At 38.7% G+C, this 20,903-nt stretch overlaps 1 protein-coding gene across 8 annotated transcripts in view; it reads right to left on the bottom strand.

Annotated features, from left to right (window-relative positions):
* The window catches only part of pde4cb (phosphodiesterase 4C, cAMP-specific b), a 119,754-nt gene that overhangs the window by 34,213 nt on the left and 64,638 nt on the right, over window positions 1–20,903 (bottom strand). The window contains exon 1 of one of the 8 annotated variants that reach the window (XM_088077605.1): window positions 19,570–20,524. The exons of 5 other annotated variants lie outside the window; for them this stretch is intronic. In XM_088077605.1, the coding sequence (XP_087933731.1) occupies window positions 19,570–19,646 (77 nt within the window). In that variant the 5' untranslated portion in view covers window positions 19,647–20,524. Of the gene's footprint in view, window positions 1–756; window positions 8,040–8,495; window positions 9,454–19,569; window positions 20,525–20,903 lie in introns of those variants that run through there. 2 more of the 8 variants (XM_088077604.1, XM_088077606.1) reach the window with 2 other exon arrangements.

Raw genomic sequence — 20,903 nt, 5'->3', positions numbered from 1 at the left:
GCAGAGCTGATGTAACAGAATTGGCACAAGAAGAGAAAAAGTTGGATGCATTCTTATTTCACATGTAATATTAACCCTTTCAACCCTGAGCAAATTCTTTCAAAAACATGGGAAAAGGGCAATGAGCAACTTGGTAAGAAATGTTCCACAAGTTGAACGACAATAGATTTAGAAAATTATTCGAAGAAAAGGCTAGGGGAAACATCCAGAGAGAAAGGAAGAAAGCTTGGGAAATACTATAATTAAAATGATCATATGTGTATCAATTACATGTATACATTATGTTACAGTATTATAATTATTATTATATTTTTTCATTGTTTGTACTTAAAAAACAACAACTAATTTCTTGCTAATTTTTGGGACATTTTTTCTTTTGTTGCTCATTGCCTTATTCTCATTTAAGCCAATTTGCTCAGGTGTGAAAGGGTTTAAACAAAGGGTTTAAACAAATTTAAACAAATTGTATATTTTTTAGCATAAATACCCCACTGTGAGTTTTAGATATACACACTAAAAACTAGATAATATCTGATTGACTTGCAAACTTATTGATACTCATAATAGCCTTTATTTTCAATTACTGTGTACCATCTAACAAACTGCAACTACCAGAGCTTCAACATGACCCTGAGTCAATGTCCATGTATTATATAGCATAAACTGATGACAGCATCTATGAAGCACTCACACACAAATATCACTGCAGTCTCTAACAAAATAAAGTCACCTCTAACCCCTTAGGCCATTCCCTACCTGGCATCCCGCTACGTAGGCAGAGCCCTGAGGTCTGTGCAGGTGATCAAGTTCACCTGTGACAAACTGCGCAGGAACAGGCTGCATGTGGAGACCTTTGCTCATTCGTTTGGATTTAAGTAAAAGTCCATCAACCACACAATTGTCTAATCCTGCAACAAAATAATGTAACAGAGCCTCTTTGTGCAGTTCATCTGTCCCTGAGTTGATCATGATTCCTGGAGTCACAGAGATGTCAGGATAACACTCAGTCCACTTTTCTAGAAGTGATATTCGACACAAGCACACACAGTCACACAAACACAGTCACGCTCGTCTGCTGACGTCAGTTGTGGTTTCATGGCTGTCACTGCAATGCCGATCGACCAGCTCTCAGGCCTGCAATTATCCCCAGCCCAACGCTCTGCTCACTGCAGTTATGTTTTTCCACCAAATATGAGACTTCAAAACAAAGGATGCTATGAAACATGCTAAAAAGATACAAGCCGGAAACCAGCTGGCTGAGCTTGTGGATGCAGTGGGATTTCTGTTAAGGCGTGTTTGTTGTAGGAACACAGAGGAGTGACTCCAGAGTCTCGGAGCAGAGGCGTCCTGCGGTTCAGTGGGTTGAGGTGTCAGCCATGAATTGCGTGAACGATTTGGGATCAAGTCCAGTGAACAGCCACCGCCACGTCAATATTTCCTGTCAGTCCTCGGACTATATCAGCTGAATATATGAGCTGGGTATGAACTTTTCAATGGGGATGATGGATCTTTGTAAAGAGATGTATATGTGATAAAGACCTGAAGATCTCTGCTGTTAAACCCTAAAGACAAATATTCCTGAATGGGAAGAGATGTATGACATCATGATAACATCATACATAACTTTTGGGAACACAGCACAACATCTGTGAAATGGCAAAGATCCCGGACAAGAGACTAAATGAGAACAAACGGACGACAACAGCTGTCTGTGAACATCTGACCAAAACCAGTCACAGCAGCGACCGGGGGGAGATGAAAGTCATCGAGCAGGAGTCAGTGAACAGCAGCAGAAAGACAAAAAGACCATTTACATCTGACGCCAGACACTGTCTTTGAACAGTGACAGGTTACAGTCTCTCCGTCGCATCTGACCACCTTTTAACTCATACTTCTGATAACAAATGAGAAACTCCATCCTCTGAGGGGGACAGTGTGATGTGGTTGAAAGCTCAGGTAAAAGTGGCCTTTAGTTATAATATTTTAAATTGGCAGGCAAAAATCTTTCCAGTCTTCAGCAGGTGAGCAACGGAGTTCACTTCGGACACCGAATCAACCAATGTAGTGAGTATGATCTGCGATTAACCTGTTGAAACCTGAAACCTCGACATTAATTTTCTTGTGCTGCATTCAGATGCCTTTCAGAGGCATTAAACCTTTGAAATGTGAGCAAATTGGTTTAATTTCTTTCATAAGAATGGGAAAAGAGGCAATCAGCAACTCGACATGAAATATCCTAATTTTTTTTTTAAATCATTTTTTAACCAAGCATTTTTTCAGGTCACTTCCTGTTTTTGTTCTTTTACTTTTCAGTTCTCTCTTTCTTTTTTGATGCTAAATTCCAGTAATTTTCTTGTAACTTTTTATTGATTTTTTGCTAATTTTTGGGTTGTTTTTTGTTAAGTTGCTCATTGCATTCTTTCCATGTTTTGAAAGAAATCAAGCCAATCTGCTCAGATGTCAAGGGGTTAGATTATCTTTTGCTGTGATTATCAATTATTTTTTTAAAAGATAAAACCAAAAAAGTTTTTCAAAGTTTTTTCTGTCACTCTACTCAATCAAAGAGGAGAAACTCCAGCAACATCTACAGTTTAATTAAGTTAATTGTCAGACCACTCAAAATAAACCTGCTATATAAGTTTTGACCTCTTCAGACTGTTTTCCTTCTCTACGCACCTTAACAGTCAGTGAAATTGAGCCAGAAATCTTCTGTGTTTCTACAGTAGCTTACTCTATAACTCAGCCTCTTTTCTTCACATCATCTGCCAGTGCTGAGGGGAAATACTCAAATCAAAGGATATAACTCAATTTATTGCATAAACACTTTTTGACAGAATATGTATTACTCTTGAGATTGGCTACTGAGACGGTGAAGTTGTGCAGAAATTATTGCAGAAAGAAGCAACAATGGCCCTAACTGAACCCATCACATTAATATCACTGAGATACAGGATACACTAGGCAAGAGAAGCCTGTGACAGTAAAGCCTAACCAGCTGCAGCAGCATAATGAGCCCACTGATACCGTCAGCTGGTACTCATAGCTGACGTATACTCACTGTGAGCCAGAACTAATATGACTTTTTCGTTTACATTACGTTGCAACATGCTGGCAGCTCACAGTGACCTTTGACCTCATGTAGAGGGAGCCATGCGTCACGTAGCAGTGTGTTGACATATGGGCCAAGGCCCTGACTGCTGGCCAACCTGCTCTGACACCACCAAAGGTCACATCTCATGTCTAAACTGTTGGGAGGGACACGTTGTATGCAGATAGCACAAAAAGTCAAACAATACCTGCATGGAGACGACATGAGTTAAACTGACATCTAGCTCAAATGCTGGACTTCAATATAACATCACATCACATCAGTCTCTGGTATCCTGATGTTTCTGTCTCACCAGAGGCACAAAAAACACTGAACACTGATTAAACTCACCTTAAAATTTTGTTCAAAGCTGGAATGCCGGATTTTTATATATAAATGAACGTCTGTTACATTCAAGCTCAAATAAGTTCACACAATGCTGATTAAGCCTGTTGCCAGCAGGGGAAGCTCTTTTAGTTTCACAGTATCCGGGAGGTTTGGTGTCTGAAGCGACTGCATTGTGGTGGAGCACTAGAGGCGATTTTACGTCAACCAGCAAGAGCGAAAGGTGAAAGAGACTTTTTGTTGGTTTGTTTTTTCAATGCTTCATCTTTATGCATGTACTTCTGAGGTTTTCTTCTGATAGTAGGTATGTTGACAGTTTGGAATAAATATGGAGAGACCATTGTGAGCGAGCAACATCTGGGATTATGCCGGAAAGCAAAGAGGAAGATTCTGAGAAACGTTCTCAGCACTCTTGGAGGGGGTGGAGAGGCGAGTTCACCTACAAGCGTACGTTGTTAGCACTCATCAACAGTGTTTATGTAATCACTTTGATTAATTCTCCTGTTAAAAGCAGAGATGTATCCCAGTGTTTCATGTGCTCATAGTTGTAGAGAGTCAGAGTAAGTTGTGAGTTATTCTGCTTTCAAAAAAAAGCTAAGAGCCCTAAAGTAATTTCACCAGTATGATTTAAGGTTTCTGTGGCTTCGGGCTCTGAGAATGTTATTGCCCCGAAAAGGGTTTCCATTCATATCTAAGTCATGAAGAATGAGCACAATACATCACACAGGAAAGAGCTTGAGCAGCTGACTGCAGTTGTCAGCTACAGCTGAAAACATTCATATCAACACGACCGTGTTTGCAGTTCTAGTATACTGCTTTGTCCTATTCACCACTTCCTGCAGCTTCGTCAAAGTCAGTTAACTCTTTGAAACCTGAGCAATATTGGCTGGGTTTAAAAACATCATGCTTTAAAAACAATAATTAAAATGATAAGAATAAAATAATTTTAAATATGTAATGAGGATAACTAGTTATCAATATTTTTTTAGTTTTTCCCTAGCCTTTCTTTTTTTCCAAGTTGCCTATTGCCTTTTTCCTCATGTTTTCATTAGTACTTGCACCAATTTGCTCAGGATTTAATGTTTAAGTACTTGTGAAAGGTGTCTGAAAGCAGCAAAAGAAAAGTGATGTTGCACCAGGTTTCCTCTTAAATCCAGTCTGCTACTGCCTTCCAGAAATATCACACCAGAGCTTTAATTCATAGTATTAAGTTAATCTAATACTTCAAACAAACTGAAGAACTTTTAATGGGGTCAACAACTTTATTCTATCACAGTTGAGGATAAACCAACCTGTGCTAAAATAGTGGCAAGGGTCCTTAAAATACAAATGTTTTATTTCTATATTTTATTTTATATTGGTGATTGGTTTGGGTGATTCCATTAACTCAGTCATTATGTGCTGCTTCTCGTGAGGCTGCTGGGCAACTTTGGTGACATTTACATTCTCATTGTTATTACTGATACAGGATTGATGAGCTGTTAGCTCTCCTCACTGTATGAGTCAACATCTGGTTGACATCAGTGATTTGTGTTGGGAGGTAAAACTTGATGAGCAAGACTGACATCAGTCCTCCTCATCACATCACCCTTTTAAACCCAGAGACATTATTTTTCTTGTACTGCTTTCAAATGCCTTCTTACAAGTATTTAAACCTTTGAAGCCTGAGCAAATTTGTGCGGTTTCTTTAAAAAAAAAAAAAAAACACGGGGAAAAGGCAATGAGTAACTTTGAAAGAAATGTTCCACAAATTGCAAGAAATTTGTACATTTATAAAATTATTTTTTAAAAAGTAGGGGAAAATGTCAAGGGGAAAAAAGAAAAAACCAAAGTAAAAAACTTTTATATACTTTTATAATTATCATAATTACATATGTAAAATGTTACAGAATTATAAAACATTTTAAACACTTCTTCGAGTCTTGTTGCCTTTTTGGTTTTTTTACTTTCTTTTTCATGTTTTGTTTTGTTTTTTTTTACTGATTTTCAGGTAACTGTCTTGTTCTTTTTACAAATTTCTTGTTATTTTTCTGGGTAATTTTTTCCCTCCTTCCTTATCATCTTCTTCCCATGGTTTTGAAAGAAATCAAGTCAACTTGCTCAGATTTCAAAGGGTTAAGTTACAGATGAAAGGAGCAATAATGATACAGACAAAACTGAAATGGCCGATTTTGATAAAATCCTTCATGAATATTTAGCAATACCAAATTTAATAACTTGAAGTAAATGTATGTTATTGTTAGCAAATCAACTGACAAATCAAAAGTACTGTAATCTGCAAGTAAAAAATTGCATATGTAAAGTAACAAAACAGGACACTATGGGCTGTGACAGAGCAGGACAAGACAGAAAGTTAAAGGACAGGAAGTTAAAGACAGAATATGACACTATGACAAACTGAGTAGTAACTATATCAGACAGTTAGAAGAGCAGAGGTGGCTGAGACCTCACAGATGCCATTTCACACACAATGAACTCCTGTGCCAGCATATTCAGCAATATAGAAGCTAAATATCTGCACTGACAGACACAAATCTCTGTTTGCCAAAACTAACTGTACAACCTCTAACTGACAAAGTGAAGCGAGGACGATGAAAGCAGCATGTTTCCATGTTGGAATTAATGGAAACTACACAGGGCACAGCGTTAAAGGGATTTGGACAATTATAAAGTGCACTCTACTTTTCTCCACTGCTTTTTGAGTGTGTTATTACACACATGTGGTTGATGCATCAGGGCTATAAATACGCCCAACTCTGCGTTCATTAGCATTCTTCCTTTGAACATTTTTTTATTGGTGGGCTGACATTATAAAGACACTTTGATCCCCCTCCTCGCCCAACAAGGCTGATGTCGTCATGGCTTTCTGAAAGGCCGACTGCAAAATTAGTCACATTTCCTCCTGTGACCCTTAAGGCAGCAGCCACTTAAGTATACTCATGTGGTGCGAAAGAAAATTATGCGTGTTGTGTATAGTAATGCAATGATCACTGAGTGAACTATGTTAGTTCTAGTCTGTCATCAAATGCCTAAAAACTGCATTAAAATGACAACTATTACCATCATTGATTATTATTATTTTTTTAGTATATATGTTTTTTCTTTCATGGTTTTATCCTAAAACATTTAATTGGGAACATTTAATATCTGCCACTTCAGTTTTGTATTCATTTACTTTCTGTTATTACTAATAAATGCCCCCTTACCCTCAGCCTTCTGACTGTGTCTCCACATATGTTCAGGTTCAGTAATTGATAATATATTAAACGATGATTTGGGATTTTTGATGTGGGGCTGTATGTGATACTTATGTATAGTGAAGATATTACATACAGTTGATGGCGGTTGGCGTGCTCCCAATTTGCAGAAACAGACAGGGTGCGCACCCCACAACTTAGCAACACCATGGAGTATAGAGGGGATAATATCAAAACATATTTTAGCCACTTTAAAAAACGCCTGCCGAAAAACACAGTATCTGTCTAAGTGGACGCTGTATTAAGAGTGTTTTGATGTGATGTTTTGTTTTAGTCGGATTGCATCATAGTCACTAACAGCACTTTCTGACCCAAACAGCTGACCAGTGGCGGATGAGAAATGTAATGCCAAAGGAAAAGGCAATGTGAGGCTGAGGTAAAGCAGCGAAAATTCTCTAAATACGGCGTCCACGTAGACTGATATTGATTTTTTTAGGTAAGCCTTTTTTAAAGTGGTTAAAATACATTTTGATATCACCCCATCTGTTTCTGCAAACCTGGGAGTGTGCCGACCACCAGCTAATGTATGTAATAGGCTACACTGACTATACATAAGTATCTCATACAGCCCCACTTCATATATCCCAAACTACCCCTTTAAATACTGTCAAGGGACTCAACCTTCACTTAATATACACAGACACAAATTAATTTTGCCAGCTTGCAAGATGTGTTATGATTATCTAATGAAATCTTCCGACCATCAGGAAAAAGATATCACAGTAGCACAGGCAAAAGATAAATTAAGGATGTTGTGATGATACTTCAGGGTTAAATTAAAATATACCCATACACCATTAAGTACACAGAGGTCAATTTAAACTCTGAGTAGGCCAAACTCATTGTAATGTGAGTCACGCACAAATGATAGGACTATCATTAAAATAGAAATGTAACATACAGAGTAACAATTAAATATTATGAGTCTTGAACATTACAGAAACATCTTTAAGGAAAAAATTATGAAAATCGCTCTGACACACCTGGAAAGAAGATCACTGCAGCAATACTACTGTACAATAATGCTGTAGAAGTCAGATCCTACTATGATCGATAGTACTGAGTACTATCAAGTAGTACTGAGTACTGAGTCACCCTCACACAACACAGACCCCAGCAGTGACACAGTAAAAAATATAGTCACAATTAGAACATATGACTAACCAGCCAACATGGTCATGATAATAAACTCAAAGTTGAGTAAAAATGTTAAAATATAATAAGAGCTGTTTTAAAATAATACTTTTCATGTAGATGGCCTAATGTACAAAATGATTCAGTAGAAAAAAATGGACACTTAAAGCCTCCCTGACTTTAAGTCAGTCACTGACTTTAAGTTTATATATATATATATATATATATATATATATATATATATATATATATATATATATATATATATATATATATATATATATATACACATACATACATACACATATATAAATTATGCCACTATAAATGTCACATTAATTTTCTGCATGGCTAAAGGATTGGATTCCAATATATTTAGGATTTTTGTGATCTTGTGAGCACCCCTGCTTACAGCAATATTATTACAAAGAAAACTATTCATCATTATAAAACACAATAACTCACTAATGAGTCATGACAATAACAGTATATAAGACTTCTATGTCATTATTATTACTACGGTAATGTTATTGTGATTTCACCATAATTCATTGTCAGGTAGTGTGTTTGTCAGCTAAAAAAAATGCGAAACGGTTAAAAAAGAGAACAGACAGCAGTGTGTTTAAAACTGTGCAACTGCAACATCTGGATTAAAACCACATCTGGCCTACCGCCTGCGTTTCTGCACAATGTCGATGGGCCGGTTGACAGCGCACGGCGAGCCGCAGATATTCCCATTCCTCACTTTGAAGTAGCGATCCTGGACTGAAGGAGCCAGATACACACAGTTAGTCGGTAAACTCATGTTTGTGGTTGTTTTTAACTCCCTTTTACTTTGTTCTGCACTAATCCTCCTCTTCCTCTTCCTCCGCGCGCTCCTCTACTCCTCGGCTCTTGTGCGCTCTCTCCTCTTCCTCCACACCACACCAGGTTTCCATTGAGCCGCAGACAGACGGAGGAAAGCCCTCCTCGGTGTATTTCAGCAGCATGCCTCCAGTCCGGGAACAAGTCGAGGGTGAAAAGGAGGAAGGGGGATCAAAGCAAAGTGGGCTTTAAAGAGTCATTTCCTCAGCGCTGTTGTTGTATGTGGTTTGGAGAGCTGAACGCGGAGAACTAAAGCTGTTGGTTTCAAATCATTGAAGAGTTCAGTGCCTTTAACTTAAGCGCTCTCTCTCCTCTCTGGAGTTACACTCCTCCCTCCTTCCCTCCTTCTGTCTCTCTATGGCTGTCTCTGTCTTCTCCGGCACATGGACTACTGAGGCTTTAAAAAAGACATGAACTATGTGTGAGTGCATGTGCAGAATGTGTGTGTGTGTGTGTGTGTGTGTGTGTGCGCGCGCGCGCGTGTGTGTGAGAGTGAGAGAGAGAAAGAGGAGGGTCTGTGGTCGTAGTAGTTGCATCACGTGTATGCGAGTGTGTAGAGTGAGTTTGTGCAATGAGTGTGTGTGTGTGTGGTAATGTATATGCACAGTATGTGGTAAACCTGCGGTGAATGTATGCTGTGTGAGTCTCAGAGACCAGCATCACTAAACAGGGAGGCTCTATGAGGCAGTGTGGCAGCTTCCTGTGGATATTTTAACTGTTAACAGGCTCAGCTCTCTGTCTCTCTCACACACTCTCACACTCACACTCACACACACACACACACACACACAGCATCGGCTTAATAAATAATTTCTGGTCAGCACAAAAACAAACGATAAAGCTTTTTCCTAGGTAAATGATCACAAACAAATCCTTCATCACAATTTAAACCTTTGAAATCTGAGAAAACTGTTTTGATTTCTTTAAAAAATATGGTATGAAGGCAATATGCAACGAAAGAATAACAACCCAAAAATAAGCAAAAACAAAAAAAGTAAAAAGTTACAAGAAATTACCTGAAAATATATAATGATAATAATCATAAAAAACATTTTCCCTATTTCTTTTATGATTTTCTAAAAATTTTCTCTTTCCCTCTTTGCCTCTGTTTTTTTTTTTCAAAAGTAATGTTCATGTCGATTTCTGTTCATATTTTACCAATTTCTTACTTAATGCGTTTTGTTCGTGTTTTTGAAAGAAATCAAACTAATCTGCTCAGGTTTTAAAGGTTTAAATGCTTGTGAAAAGCATGTGAATGCAGCACATGAAAACTGAGGTTAACGTTCTAATAATCCATGAACTTCCATGGTTTTATATTATTCTATATATTCTTATAAATGCTTTCAGAACTGCACCATATACAGCAGAGCAATTCACAGGACGACTTTGAGCTCCGACCCACAGCGTGCTCCAGCAGAAGAGCACCTGTCAGTCTTTAGGGAGCGATGGACTTAATGGACCTAATGATCTCACCAGCTAACCGTCTCGCTGCTGTCGACATCGCAGACAAATATTTGTCTTTTAAGAAACAGGGAAGGCAGCCGAATCAGACATGTTGGCAGGCACATGAAAGAGGAGGTGGAGTGCGTGCAGATTGAAAATGTTAGACGTTTAAAAATCTGACTTGGCCCATCAGAAGAAGTGACATGGTGAGGATGTGGAGGCAGAATCAGATGTTTTGCCGTCAGCTGTTTTCTCAGCCTGCTGAAGTTGATCAAGTTCATCTGAAAGCTGCTGCCTGAACTCTTTCTCCACTCCAGCTGGAAATTAAAAAGGGTGTAGTTTTTGTACATTTAATACATAGCTCTTTTCTACAAGACTTGCTTCAATTTGATTTATGCATGCTTTTGCAACTAAAATCTGCTGTTGGTCAGTTTTTATACCAGCAGGCAGATCTTAGATCATACCAGCTGTGCTTCCACACTGAGTGAGGTCAGCTGTTTGGAAATATGAATACAAATTCAAGGCAATCAGGCAAAGATTCCTCAGCATTTAAGGACACAAAAGAGGCTCACTTGCTGGTTCAAATTTAATTCAGGGAACGTTATACTGTGTACGAATTGTTGGTTAGATGGTCACATAGCTGCAGAACGCCATCCACCCCATACACAACTTACTGACACTAAACTGTCACTCCATCTTCAATTTAAATTAGGAATTAACACCACTGGTTTCTGGTTGGACAATATGACCACAAACAACTCCTTTTCTAATATAAGTCAACTCTATCATTTTATGACATCACACAATCTTTTAAACTGCAGTGTTTACCCTAAACTACTTGTTGTGTGTGACTGTATTCATTCAAACTGACCCTTATCTCACCCTAAGTGGAACCGGGTCAGACTCATTTTCCCTCTTAACCACAAAGAGACTGGTACAATGTCCATAACACTGTGAATGCTGCACCAATGCATTAGCATGCCATTCATAAACAAGATCCCAAGACACTTAAACATCTTCACTTGCAGGGAGCAACTTCCTCCCAACCTAAAGGAGTAATCCACAGTTTGTTGGCCTCAAAGGTGCAGACCTTTATATGAACAACTTCACACTCAGCTGTAAACTGCCCCTGCACATGCTGTCAGTCACGGTTCAATGGAGCCAGCAGAACTAAGGCTGGGTACCGAATGAGCTTGGGCGGTATTATGGTGCACCAGGGTATGAAGAAACCCCGAAGGCATGTTTTATAATACCGTCACAAATACAGACTCTTTCTATTAAACGCAATGTGTGGTGTGCACAACATGCACCACCAGAGCTCAGTCTTTGGTCTGTTCTGGTGGAGCAGCGTGGCACGCTCAAGTTACAGGACTAAATCCAAGTCAAATTGCCTTAGTAATAAGCAATATGACACTTTGATTAATATTTATATCATATATACCAGCTGAGCTACTGGGCGCCCCATCTTTTAAGTGTTTACATCTCCAGTCTGATCTCGAGAGCACAACTGACAGCTATGTGGTTTGTTTACATTAAGTGACAGAGGTGCATATTTAATGGAGTCAGTGTGGACAGAGAGCTGCTGTGTTACGCGATGCTACGTGATAGACACTTGCTTTGTGTTGGGATACAGGGTCCTTTTGTTCCACTCAGGACTGACTGCTGAATCATATGAGTCTCCTGGTAAAATTCAGTATACCAGTCTGGTCTGGTGTTTGGCTTAATATCAAACTTAGCAGTTTGAAAATTTTTAAACCAGGTGTCAACTTAAATGTGACCGGTAACCAAACCTATAAGCAGTGCCAAATGTCTCCAATACCCCATATTCCTGCAGCACCCCAAACAAGACACCCAGAGGAAACAGTGACAAAGCTCCTCCAAATTCACACAGCACATTTAGACTGCTATTCCTTCTCCTAGAGTCTTGCAAGAGCAATAAGCTGACACCCTCTCACAACCAGGACAGAGTCAGCATGACCCCTACAGACTCTCAAATTCTCAAGTGATAGCTCATGGAGGCTGAGCAGTATGATTACCCCAGTAGTTGGAGCAAACCCTCCAGGCCACCAAGGGCGTCTGCCTCCTCCTGTCACCTGTCCAGTGCACTGAATGCTTTCACTATTGACCGTATTCACCTGTGCTTTCGGGTGGTTGCACACTGTGATGATCATCCACTGTGTTTTTTGGCAAAGCACATGGACCCATGTTTCCCTACTCTCAGAGAGGGACTCTCTTTCCCAATGACATTGATTCATAAAGGTTATTGGTATGCCTTCCTGCATGTGACTTTGCCTTTGGGTGGAGTTACTGTTGTCACAACACATGCAATCCCCTCCACCCTGATGATTTATGCAAATCTGACGATCAAATTTCTGTCTTGCAAACTTTCACGGATCCTGCTGACTTTAGTTTAAAATCATGGATCAAACAATAGTTAAATTGGACAGGACTAAACACACAAAGACAGACAAAGCATGGACTTACAATACTTCACTTGCATTGAAAAAAAACAGCCAGAACTTTTTTTTTGTATTGTGTTTTTCATGTGGTGATTCCCAATACCACATTGAGCAATTTACCTTTTTGACTTAGTCAAACTAAACTGACACCCTGTACCCCTTCCACCAATGCTCTCTTCCCTGCCTGTGCAACGTGCTTGTGAAACATGTTGGCCCTTGAAACAGATGCCGGGGTGGAGGTTTGCTGAGAATGAGGTGTTTGTGAGGCCGCTGTGTAACCGAATCCAGCAGCCAAATGACTTCTACAGTCCAGCTGGCTGCTGGCTCCTATGACAACATAACGTCTGGTAATGAGAATAAGCTGTCATGCATGTGTTTGCACAAGTGCGTTTGGGAGCGTGTGAGACTGTACCAAGTTCCCACTGATATACAGAATAAAAGTTATATTGACCTTTAATCAAAATACTACATATGTATTACATATGTCTGTCTGCTGATGATATGCTAGGTTTTAGTAATTAACCCTTTGAAATCTGGCTCTATATCAGTTTTCTTGTGCTGCATTCAGACACCTTTAACAAGCTATTTGATCTGAGCAAATGGGTTTGATTTCTTTCGAAAAATGAGGGGAAAAAGGCATTGGCATAAAACTGGGCAAGAACTGTTTCACATATTGCGAAAAAAATAAAAACGTGACAAGAAAATTACCTAAAAATTGTTTTTTGTTGTTGCGTTTTTATTTTTAAAAAACAAAAAGTGTATATATATATATATATATACATATTACAGAAAATAAATAAATAAATATGTAATAAAACATATAAAATAAATATTTTTTGACAGTAATTTTGCTGGGTCATTTTCATGTTTGTTGGTGTTTTTTTTTTAACTTTTCTTTTTGCTTATTTCCAGCTTATTTTTTGTAACCTTTTCTTCATTTTTTGATAACTTTTGTACCACGTCTTGTTCAGTTGCTGGTTGCCTTCTCCTTATGTTCTGAAAGTAATAAAACTAATTTGCTCACATTATAAAGGTGTTTTCACAAATAGTCCTTTTTAAGTGAACCAAACTTAGTCCTCAAAGCTTGTTTATGTATGTGTTTTCTACACTTTAAAACCCTGCAATACACAACTTCCACAACACAGACAGTTTGATTGTTGCTAAAACATAACAATCCGTTGCAGCCTCCATTCCAGCAGACTTAAATAAGGTCATGTGGCTTCAGGCTCTTGGCCTCATTCTTCGTTTTTTGAAAACAGGAAGGTTATAGTATAGTCGTATTAGTTTATATGGTCTTCTATAAGATTGACTGTGCTCTCTGCCGGACTTGCTCTCTTTATTTCCCCTGGTTAATAAACACCACATCCACATTACAACATCTGCACAATAACACCAACAAACTCGACAGACTGCACTGCTTGTGTCCATTTTTAAGTACAATGAAGATGTGCTATACTGGAAGTTTCCTGTCATTAAAAATGATACATATCCTGTTTTTTTCATGTCTAAATAAAAGTATTTAGTTTTAATAAATAACTTTATCAAGCTTAGTTTATCAAACCTAAAAATGTGTGTGAAATTGTCCATCCATTCCATCTATTAGCTATAACCGCTTTCCCTTTTAGAGGGTTGCCGGGGGCTGGAATCGATCCCAGCTCAGTTAATAACAGTGAGTCTTTCTTTTCAGTTGTGTTTCACAGTAGTGTTGTCACCATACTGAAATTTCTAACCTTGATAGAATACCTTGAAAAATATGGATAATCAATATGGCTTTGTATGGCACTGGGAAAATTCAACATTTAGAGCATCCAAGTTAAATTTCTTATGTGGAGATAAATAAAACAGGGCTATAAAATGACAACAACACCGTTTCTTTTCTTAGTTAGTGGCAAAGAACAGCAGAATGACTGCAGCAAATATGAACAATAATCCAAACTTCTGCTTGTGGTAGTGCATGTGATCAAAAGCCTCTGAGATTCATTCAAAATGAAATAAAGTACAAGTGAAAAAAAAAAACACTGAGCTGTTAAAGCCTGTATGCAACCAGAGCAAATTAGACAAGGAAGTGGGGCTATTGGGGCACATCTATCAACTCATTTTTGGAGAAAATAGAAAACAAGAAGGAATCATTATGCACTCATAAATCAATATTTTTGATGACACTAGAGTGATTTAATTCTCCATTTAAAGACAGTAATGCGACCCTGATCAGGGATGGTGTTTGTGGCTATGTCTAAGTCTGCATGTTTGTGTTGCATTAACAGAGAATTAAAAGAAAGACTGGCACCCCCTTGTGGAGAAATTTTTGAACTGATAACCTCAAACCATACAGTCTGCAGGATCTTTGTGCAACTACTGTGTCAGACTTCAATGGTTAACGTTCTCTAAAGCAGAAAGGGGGAGTTGATCAGAAAGCTGCTGGAAATAAAATAATAAAATAAAAAAATCTGCATTCATGCTATATGGCCCTAATGTTTTCACGACTTTTAGGATATTTTTGCAATGATCATATTCTTGATCATATGACAAAATACTGAAAAAAATTACACACACACACACACACACACACACACACACACACACACACACACATATATATATATATATATATATATATACACACACACACACACATACATACATATATATATATACATACATATATATACACACATACATACATACATATACATGTATATATTACTATTAAGTTAAAAAAATACAACTGCAACTAAATAAGTATTATAGTTTTACATGTAAGCATAAATATACCAATCCACCTTCAATTTTTTTTTGAAACTAAACAAAAATTCTCTCTCATTTCTTTAGTTTGTAAACAACAACAGTAACTGGTAGCAAATTTGCTCTCAACTGCAAAAATATCATTAAGTCAACAAGTTGTAATTTAGACAGTATCACAATGTGAACTTTATTATATTAAAAATGTTACTGGCTTTATTGTGAATGATATGATATGGCACACCCCTAATTCACGCCAAAGAGTGTACAACAACATCTGTCAGATCACCGATCCTAACAAAGAATCACACTGAATCTGACTTTTTCGATTACATTTTGTACTGCTTGTACACGCAGTCCTCTGATACATGTTGTCTGATTTGTGGCAATGTGACCTGTAGTTGCTGCTTAGTTCTTCCTCATATTGATATCCTCCTGCAGGATTAAAGTATATACTGTTTCTCCCGCACCTCCCACAAAACACACAACCTGCAGCTGCAGCTGACCAGAATGTGTTATGTCAGAGGGCAGTGTCTCTCTATTTGGTTGTTTTTGTTATTTCATCTTTATTTGTTCAAGATAAGTTGCCCAAGTCTAAATTTCCACACACCCACATTTACTGAGCTCACGCAAAGTTAAACTGTTCTATCTGAGACATCAGAGAACACTGATATTTAGCCAATATGTGAGTAAAGTCTGAGTGTTGCTTCTCAACTGACTATCCAGTAGAGGTCCCTCTGTGCCTACAAACGACTGTATATTTACACGCAGGAACAAAACAAACAGTCCACACAAAACCAAAGAAACAAGGCAAGACAGGAGGGCAAGGCACTTATTACCACAGTTAACAAGAGAAATGCCGAGAATTTTTAATGGTCAATTACACTACAGCTACTTTTTTCATTTCTCTTAAAGTTTCTTAACAGAAAAGATGGTATAGAAAATGTCAGAGGCCCTCTGTCCAACAGACCACACTTTATCCAGCATTAAGCCCCCAAAAAACACCTTTCACACCTCAACTTCCAAGAGAAAAACTGACTCAACACCTCTCTCAACGGTTGTTTTCCACTGCTGTTACAACACAACACCTAATGTGAGAACATGACCTCAAAGGACCAACAGCAATTCTCTAGTGGAACAATCAATATGGATTTGGGGACGGGTGGCTTTGGCAGGGTGTATAGTGTGTTTGTGTGTGTGTGGGTATATACACGAGAAATGAGAAACACATGTCACATTCACGTGTTTTGTGCAGCCAGGCTGGCGGGGCTAGGGAACTATTCCAGGCTCGGGGGTTTTATTTTGGGGGTCTGTTGTGTTATTGTTGCCCCCCCCCATGCCCTTATCACTCTTGCTCTGCTTGGGCTCAGCTGTGGCCGTATGGGGTCAGAAACAAGTCCCTCACTGGGAATGCACTGTATGACTCCATGATAAGATGGAACAATATGACAACACATTTTACACTTACACTTACTTGTCATGTGTTAACAGGAATATGCATCATTTAACAGAGGAAGTCACTTTAACACCTACCAAATCATGACATAGTAACATTTCCAAATTCCCCTTATCTACTTCAGCCTTCATTAGACCAGTGAATTTGTTTGACAGACATGCAGCATTTCCATATAAGATTTATACAAAACAGTACATTTTAAATGTGACCTGGGAACCCAAAGTAGCTCACTTCAGAAGAACATGATTTGGGCATGGTTACTCTTGCCTGTCACTTAGACCCTGTTTGCACCTGGTATTAACATGCATCTTAGATGACCCAATCACAAGTGGGCAGCTCTCTGTCTGTTCACACCTGGCATTAGAATACATCTCAATGCGACTTAAGTGACCACTCATAATCGGATCTCACTTTCCTGCTCTATGTGCAAAAAAACACGCGAAGCATTTCTGTTTGTAAAGACTAAATGTATTGTAGGTTTTAACCAACAGGAGGTTACCATCTTTTGCATACACTTACAGCCTTTACTATTTAAAATGAGTAATATTGTATTAAACTTTAGGGATACATGCAGTGCATTGATTCACAGCCCATCCTATCTCTCTCTCTCTCTCTCTCTCTCTCACTCTCTCTAAATTCAGTTGAATTCAAAGTTGCATTATTGGCATGACCATTACAAAAAATAGTAAGCCAAAGCATTACATGTAATTAACATTACACAGTAATATATCAATAAATTGTAAACAATAGTTAATAAGATGAATACGCTATTATTTTTTTTTTGCCTTTTTTTTATTATTATTATTATTATTATTATTATTATTATTATTATTATTATTATTATTATATTGCTCCATGTATAAATGTAAAGTATGGGAGGTATGGGAGGACCAGTCGACCACTGACCAAGCAGCAGAGTGGAGAGCACCAATCCCAGCCCATTTTACTGCCTTCTGAGACTGAGTACAGGAGCAGGTATAAAACCAAGCAAGAGCAGACACAAAACATATTGGAACTACAAGGTTTGTTATTGCTTGGTATTGGTCTAACCAGTACCAAGAGCAGTACCTTCCAGTGATACTGACACAAGAGTACTTCATTTGATAGCTTATTTTTTCTTCTTCATTTGATGTCTGATCACATGTTGCAGCAAATCAAAGAAAACTTGTGGCAATTAGCTGCAAGCAAAACCATACAAATAGTCATTGTTTTCTATGTTAGGGTACAAAAAGGATTGGACGCAGGTATCACTTGACTGGAGACATTTGGATGCTTGGTGCTGGGGGATTTCTGTCAATACCTTTAAGGTATTAAGTACCGATATCAAGCTCTAAATGGAACACATAAAAACACATTTTTGCTTATAACTTGACACAAACACTCAGAAGGCAGCGTGTATTTGCTGTCAGTGTAATATAGGCAGTCTCTCGTACATCAACAACAACATGTGCACACACTCATTCATACACACAGTGTCGGAGAGTGCATAATGAACAAATGTAGTCTAATGTACACTAACAAACATGCAAACTGCTCTGCACGTGCATCTGCATTTAAACTGCTTGAACCCAAACACCTCCAGATGGTCCAACATTCACTTGAGTACTCTGTGTTCAGTAAGCAAAATTTGTCTCAGGGTCATCATGCTGAAAAATGTCTGAGAGACTTTCAACAAAAACAGGAAGTCTGTTGAATGAAACTTGCCACAAACAAAACTCGCTTCCTCTCATAAGCCATTCGGTGAAATGCCAGCAATTTTTTTTTAAAAACAGTGCAACTCAACAGCACCCTAGCCACACACTGGCCTCAATGCTCAGGCTATACACTATATGAGCCTTTAAAACTACTACACAGCCTGCCACTAGCATTATCTATAAAATACTCATTAATAAAGTTCCTGTGGAACATTTCCCCATCAGACCTACTCAAGTCTCTTCACTGTGATGAACATATTCAAATTCAACAGAGTGATAAACACAGTTCACCCCTGCTGCTACAGTAAATACATGCTGCATGCTTCTCACTTAATTAAACTAAAGTGCCTGAGTACAAAACCAACATGGATCGCACTTATCAGCTACAGTGTGGCATTTCAGGTGATTAAACCCACATTTAATGGATATGAAGCTACATAATCAATGTACAGTTTTTTTCACCTCAGGAGATAAACTCTGCAATCATACAACTGTCTTGAGTAGTCTGATAATATGTTGAGAGTGTTGTGAAGAATGTTGTGCAAATGGAGAAAACTACAGTAAAACTCCACATTCAGGTAGATTTTTTTATGTTGTCCCCAAAACCTGATACTTGCAGTGGATGTTATTTGGCTTTCTGAATTGTTTTCAGACAACAAAGAACATTTCATTTATAAGCTACAGTCTCTGCGTGGGTCGTGTTGCAGCTTAAGTATGATCTATTTTCATGATGGTGGGTAGATGACTATACAGGTATCCATCCTCCACACTAACTTCACTCTTGCATATCAAGCCAAGTATGTACAGTATAAGCTTGTGTCTTTCCATGAACACATATAAGTCAGTTCACTCTGTCACTAACATAAAAGTGCCTCCTAAGAAAAACCCTGCAGGTATTATCAACAATAACAGTCAAATTATTGAATGCACTTTATAGTGTCCTGTTTAAAGATAACCTTGCCTAGAAAGTGAAACTATAACTGCAGGTCTGTGAGTCATGTGTGCAGATGTACTCTGCAGCCTGTATGAACACTCCCTCTCATGAATATGAACACTGGAAAGATGCAGGATGCATAGTTTCGTAACATACCCCAAGCACGAGTGTCTCCGACCGTGTCCGAAACCAGTCGGCACCCCTTTTCTTGATAATCGGATATCTTTGCTCATTGTCCCTTGAGCTCCTGAGCCATACAAGACACTCTGGGCTGTAGGAAAATTACCTGCACATCTGAACCAACTCAGTCTGTTATTTTTCACCCATTAACCACCTGGATTGCCTCCATGAGGATTTGACCCACTCTGAACCAAAATGCAGTAAGATTCCAGGCGAGAAATAATAACAAAACTGCCACAGTCAGATGGAGGACAGATCTGATTAATCCTTAGTGCCTCGAGACCAGAGAAAAAGGTTTAGGAATGTTGCAGAGTTTTTCCACTTAAGTCCCAGGCAAGCCTAAACAAGGCTGACTGGTGTGTGGTATTCAATTAGTCTCTCAAGAAGGAAGAAGCAGAAAAGGAGCTGTTGTAGCTGAAGACTGAGCTGCTGAGGACCGGAGGACCTTCCACAGTTGTCTCTCCTCTCTTTCTGATTCGTTGTTGTTGTAAATACCCAAATTAATCCCCGACGTGACAATGATTACATTCCTGAAGGGGTCTTTAGTAGCACAGCTCCATACTGTGTAGAAGATCTGAAGAGAGTCTAAAGACTTTCAAAGTAGCTTTGTGATTCTACCTCTGTCAGTCACTCACTGCGTTTGCAGAAAAGGGGAAGGACTGAGTTGTTGCAACGATACCGCAGGGTAGCGTTAGCAAGGGTTGACCTCTTCCTCCAGCAGTGTGAGAGCATGCAGAGTCCCCTGAGGTTGCTGAGGACAGCCAGTCCTCTGGAATTGTCGAGGAGTTTTATACAGGATATCCAAAATCAAGACGTTTATGAAAGTTTTTGGTATCTAATCCCAAGAGTTTTGAGAGACTGAAAATAGTGCTACATTCAGAAAGTTACAGAGGAACATTTTGGTGTGTCCCAACTTGTGAAAAGGAGATCTGCTTCTACAGCGTGGCTGGCGGGTGTTTTTGTGTCTGGCAGAGCTGGCTTGGCTCAGCCTTCATTGACACGTGAGATCAATGGTCCGCCTGACCCAACACCCTCCTTCTACTGCCCTGCAGCTACATAATTACAGGGGGGATATTGTTGGAGTTGGTGCTGGCTGGGTGGCAAAGGGGTAGAGGGGGGAGGGCATAAATGGCATGCAAAGATGCACAACAAATCCTGATACACGCAAGTACCAAAATAAACACAATGTTGCATTAAACTAAGTGTACATACTACACTTAGTGTAGTATGGGGGGGGCTGTTTATCAGTCAGTTCCAATAACTGACTAAACATCTCAGTTCCACCCTAAATGCTAAAAATAAAAAATATG

Source organism: Plectropomus leopardus, chromosome 5, assembly GCF_026936395.1.
Source record: "Plectropomus leopardus strain MGB_pleo_1.0 chromosome 5, ASM2693639v1, whole genome shotgun sequence".
NCBI lineage: Eukaryota > Metazoa > Chordata > Actinopteri > Perciformes > Serranidae > Plectropomus > Plectropomus leopardus.
The sequence above is the reverse complement of the archived record's forward strand: the minus strand, read 5'-3'. Positions and strand labels throughout refer to the sequence as shown.